Source organism: Zingiber officinale, chromosome 5A (genome assembly GCF_018446385.1).
Source record: "Zingiber officinale cultivar Zhangliang chromosome 5A, Zo_v1.1, whole genome shotgun sequence".
Classification (NCBI taxonomy): Eukaryota; Viridiplantae; Streptophyta; class Magnoliopsida; order Zingiberales; family Zingiberaceae; genus Zingiber; species Zingiber officinale.
In genome coordinates this window covers 142,263,236-142,268,165 of record NC_055994.1, presented here as the reverse complement: position 1 = coordinate 142,268,165, position 4,930 = coordinate 142,263,236, and the positions used below count along the sequence as shown (strand labels likewise).

The 4,930-nt window shown below is 38.7% G+C and overlaps 1 protein-coding gene across 2 annotated transcripts; it reads left to right on the top strand.

Annotated features, from left to right (window-relative positions):
* Window positions 1–2,715: 2,715 nt before the first annotated feature.
* Window positions 2,716–4,160, top strand: LOC121982169. 2 transcript variants are annotated; one of them, XR_006112025.1, is made up of 6 exons: window positions 2,716–2,897; window positions 3,006–3,061; window positions 3,129–3,410; window positions 3,556–3,721; window positions 3,803–3,858; window positions 3,982–4,160. XR_006112025.1 is itself a non-coding variant. In XM_042535113.1 (6 exons), the coding sequence occupies exons 2-6, from the start codon at window positions 3,029–3,031 to the stop codon at window positions 3,812–3,814; spliced, it is 411 nt and encodes a 136-aa protein (XP_042391047.1). In that variant the 5' UTR covers window positions 2,716–2,897; window positions 3,006–3,028; the 3' UTR covers window positions 3,815–3,970. The 2 variants fall into 2 exon arrangements, 1 of the variants encoding a protein (XP_042391047.1); XM_042535113.1 differs by lacking the exon at window positions 3,982–4,160 and having other exon boundaries at window positions 3,129–3,254; window positions 3,337–3,410; window positions 3,803–3,970.
* The last annotated feature ends 770 nt before the right edge of the window (window positions 4,161–4,930 follow it).

Sequence of the window (4,930 nt, the reverse complement as noted above, 5' to 3'; positions counted from 1 at the left end):
CTAATCCCCAACATAAGAATGTCTTCTGTAAAGTCAGAAGAGTTAATATATGATTTAATATTTTCCACTATATACATCCAATTAAGAAAATGTGATTTCATGGGCACTTATTTAGTATTATATTAGTAGTTCGTTATGCGCTCGACTCCTAAGTCGGCCTCCTCCCAACACCCAACTTGCTCTGACCCAACTGAGTCCACACAAGGTCGCCGCAGCGGCGCAACCTGTGGCCTCATGAGCGAGATGTAGCCACGGCCTATGGCCTATGAAGCGCGAGGTCGACGGTGGCGCCGTGGGCGAGAGGTCAACAGCGGCGCCATGGGCGAGAGGTCATTGGCGGCACTGTGAGCGAGAGGTCACCTCTCGAGCACAAGGTCATCGTGGCCTACGGCCTCATGAGCGTGATGTTGTCGTGGCCTGCAGCCTCGCAAATGCAACGTTGCTGTATCTTGTGACCTCACGAGCACAAGGTCGTTGAGGCTAGCGACCTCATGCGTGTTGGGCAGGCCACTGCTATGCAAGGCCACCGGCCACCCACCACCGTGACTTCGCAATTTGATCCTCCATTTTTTTTGTTCCTTTCCCTTCCCTTAGATTTTTTTCTTTTCTCTTTTATTTCGCTTACCCTTCCCTATTGATTTTTTTCTATGTTAATTCCTTTCTTTTCCTTTTCCATATTTCAGAATAAATAGAGCCCTAAGGAAATTTACTTACTCTTTATAAGGACACACATCTTCAAAAACACATGCCACATATATATTAATATCTTTCTTTTATTAACACATACTTATATTCATTTTAATATTAATACTCATTATTTTTGGAGTTCATTATTCACTTATTCATCTTTATTCTTTATATTCAAAATTTAGTTTCTTATTTTTTGAAATTTTTTTATAAAATACATTCATTAATAATGTTCAAAGAATTGAATGTTGTTATGTGGTTGTTATAACCTAGTCCACATGGATTATAACATCATTTAGGTGTTATAATATTCACAAATTAACACCAATATAGATGCCCTAAGTGATTAGTGGGCTGATAGTGCCTAAACACATAATATCTCTTACTTTAGTATTTACCGATCATAAGTAATTAGTAAACCTACAACACTTAAATATAAGATACTTGATTATAGATTTTCTAGTGGTTCCAACAGTTCATGTATAATTATAGTTGTCATTTTCTAGTGCAAATGAAACACCAAACACTTATTCCTCGTAAGTGCATGATTGATCTAAATATGCGCATGCCCTCTCAGAAAAATTCTTCTCACTCTCTAATATCATTTGACAGTTGACTATAAGTTGACTTTGTAATTTATCTCTTTTCACATAACTTAGAAACGAACTATGAGAGATGCCTGAAATGAACATAAATACTTTTTGCTATAATGATTGATATATATATATAGTTAGTCTGCACATCCATCCATGCGTGACTCTATGGGCAATTGAATCAAGTCAAGGCGTCAGGAAATTAGTTAGGCACCCCGATTGACTTTCAACTACCCCGAGTTCATTCAGTCGTCCACGGGTGGATGTGCAAGCTAAAATTCCTATATATATATATATATATATATATACTTGTTCTATTTTTTAGTTTTTAAAAGTTTTGGGTTTAAGGTTTAGTTTAGTATTTAGGATATAACATTAAATTGCGTGTAATTATTATTATTGTAGTTTAGGATTTGGGGTATAGAATTTATAGTTTTTTAAACTTTAGGGTTTACGGTTTAGTGTTTAGGTGTGTATTTTTTTATTTTTTTTTATTTAAGGTTTATGATTTAGTATATAATATTTAAAGTGTGTAATATATTTTTTTTATCTTTTTAATCCATTTTTTTTATTAAAAAATAAAAATAAATGTAGCTGATATCCAACGTGTGTGTATATATACCCTGCACAACTTACTCTGAGTGGCGGTGCACAACTTACTCTGAGCAGCGGTGGATGATCTGACACATCAAAACTCATTTTTTTAATCTCTCTTTTATCTGCATGTAAATTCCCTTCTCTCTCCTACATGGAAGGTAGTGTTGGTTTATACAAAAGGCGAATACGCTCGCCCCCAACTCCTCTGCCAACCCCGTCCCAGGGCCAATACGGAGGAAGTAAATCACGGACGACTACTAGCATTTGAAATAGTGACTAATACATAAGGGAGACATTTACCTCGACTTTATCGAGATTCGAACCCCAGACCTCATGATGACAACACCTCATGTGCTGACACAAATCAACACCAACGTGTCAATGTTGGTCTTTAAAGATCAGCACATTGGTGCTAGTTTGTACAAATTAGTACCAACGTAGTGCGCAAAAGATCAGCACCAATAGTGATATTATTTTACATAAACTAACACTAATGTACTGGTGCTGTGATACAGATGAAAGATAAATTAAAAAAAAAAAAAGAGTTTTAACTACATTAAATCATAAATCATCCACGTTAGACTCAGGGTAAGTTATGTATATATATATATATATTAGTTTTTTAAACGTTTTGGTAATGTCAATAAAATTTTGTTATATATATATATATTTTTTTTTTAGTTTTTTAAACGTTTTGGTGATGTCAATAAAATTTTGTCCTTATCGTTTACCGTTTAGGGGAGGTTATAGTATTAAATATAAAATAAATAAATAAAAAAATTATCAAAATAATTTTACGTACATACATCTATATATCCATCTTATACCGCACACCCATATGTATCTACAATATTTGACATTATTATCGACTGAACGGGTAGTTTTAGAGGTCGAAAAACCCTCTATATTCCTTCGACGCCATTCCATTCCTCACGCCCCCCGCCGATCCTCCACCACCTTATCTCACGCCGCTGGCCGCCGATCTTCCACCACGTTTCAGGGTTTTGATCGAAGAATTTGGTATCGGCTAGATCTACTTTTTTTCGATTGATTTCATTTGTTTGCTAGTTCGATTTGCTCAATTATCCTCCATTTCGGCATATTTTAATCCTTGTGTCATCATAATAGGATTTATAGATCTGAAGGTGGAGATGGATGTTTTGCAGAAGCGTATCAAAATAATGGTAAGCCCTTTTGGAACCTCTTCTCCCTCATTAATCTGATGATCGATCTTATGATGTTTGCATTTAGGAAGCGAGCGGGGACGAAGGAGATGAAGGACAAGGAAGTGGAAAACAGATGACGGAGATGGGATCACAGGACGTGGAGGAGCACTTCCAACGCATCTTTGAGAAGGTCGAGCGCTACACTCACCAGGTATGGGGTATTGCTTACCTCGATTGAATGCAGATCAAACTACATCTCTATCGCGCTGTCCCTCTGTGGATTGCATTGGAAGGTCGAGGAGCTGCTGGAAGCAGGGAGGACGCTGTTTAAAAATCTATCTCCTGAATTCGAAGAGCGTTTGATCTCGTCAGTAACATTGGCTATCCTCTCGTGCCCACTACGTGTTTGCTTGTTTGTTTCGTTTGTCAGATTGATACTACAGTTTGAATTTGGCATTGATGCCGGTCCAAAGGACCCGCATCTAACCATTGTTTCCGCTCACAACGTCCAGGATTCACAAGGAGCAAATCGAGAAGTGGCAGGACGAGATCAAGGACCTGCAGTCGCGTCACGCTGCCAATGAAGCAGCTGCAGCACTTCTTGGCAACGCTCATCAATTGCTTCGTAGTTCGCCGCAATTTTCCATCCACGCCACAAGCATACTGAGGGACTCTGAGGTAAAATCTTTCAAAAGCAAGCCTGAGATGTTTGCTTATGCCATGCCGAGTGCTCATCGAATCCATGACTTGGTCCAACAGGCTGCTGTGTGAAGTATGCAGGGAAATTTCATAAAAGGAAAAAAAAAACAAGAAATGTATCCTTCCGATACGATATAGTGTGTTGGAACTTTTGGATGATTCTCTCTTTATTATTGTTTTTTTTTTTGGTATTTTGACAATTAAAATGTAGCAAGACTATTTCCTTCACTTATGTTCAGTTCGACTGTGGTGTGGATGATGCTATACCAGTTCACGGCCGAGAGAAACTGTAGTTAAGAATAATGGGTCATTAAGAAGTGTCAAAATGGGGATGCTCCTTCTTTTTCATGGTCTTAGTTTGATTCCCACATTTAGCTTGCTTGGCCACAACTTGGTCTCCATCTTGGTGCCCATCAAACTTGCCCACCACAATTTTGCCTCCTTTGATAACTTTGGGGCTGCCACCTCGATATTCATATTGTGGTCCTTGCGAAGTACGATGCTATCATTTGCGTCAAATCAAGCTCCGCGAGCTGTGTGCGCATTCTACTATCACCCTACAGGCCTACATGGCTACAAGCACACATTAATAAAACAGGTAAACCTAATTTGAACCATTAGGTCACAATTGTATTAACAACAAGCAAAGAAGTAAAAACAACAATTATAGATAAAATTGAACCATTAGGAGTTGGGAAGAAGTAAAGGGAGAGGTGACCAACAACAACCGACTCCAATGGCATTAGCGACGAATGCTCAACCACATGCAAAGACTACTACACGAGCGAAATGTACAAGAGATAAAATTATAGATAAAGGGAGAAGGGATACCAATGACTACTATGGAGCATCACATATAAATGGAAGAGGCATAGGCAATGGGGGAGATGTGCAGTAGTGATGCACGTGGAAGAGGAGAAGGATTAAGTAAGATGGTGGTGTGGTTTTGAGTGAGGGTTAGGATGCGATTTGGAAGTAGAGGAAACAAAAGATGTAGAGTGTGGGGAAGCTCCAACAATGTTCACATGAGAAAAAGAAAACCGGTAGAGTGAGAGGTACTGGGTAAAAGAAAATGACAAAAACATCTTAGCCCATGGCTTCGCCTTCGCCCGCATTGTCGCTCCTCAATCTCACGATGCCCACAGATCTCATCAACCCTTAGGGTTTAGGGTTAATACAAGTTGAAGC

Coding starts and splice junctions, on each gene's coding strand:
- LOC121982169 (XM_042535113.1), top strand. CDS start 3,029: ATGGATGTTTTGCAGAAGCGTATCAAAATAATG. Junction 3,062..3,128: donor AGAAGCGTATCAAAATAATG/GTAAGCCCTTTT, acceptor GTTTGCATTTAG/GAAGCGAGCGGGGACGAAGG. Junction 3,411..3,555: donor TTCGAAGAGCGTTTGATCTC/GTCAGTAACATT, acceptor CACAACGTCCAG/GATTCACAAGGAGCAAATCG.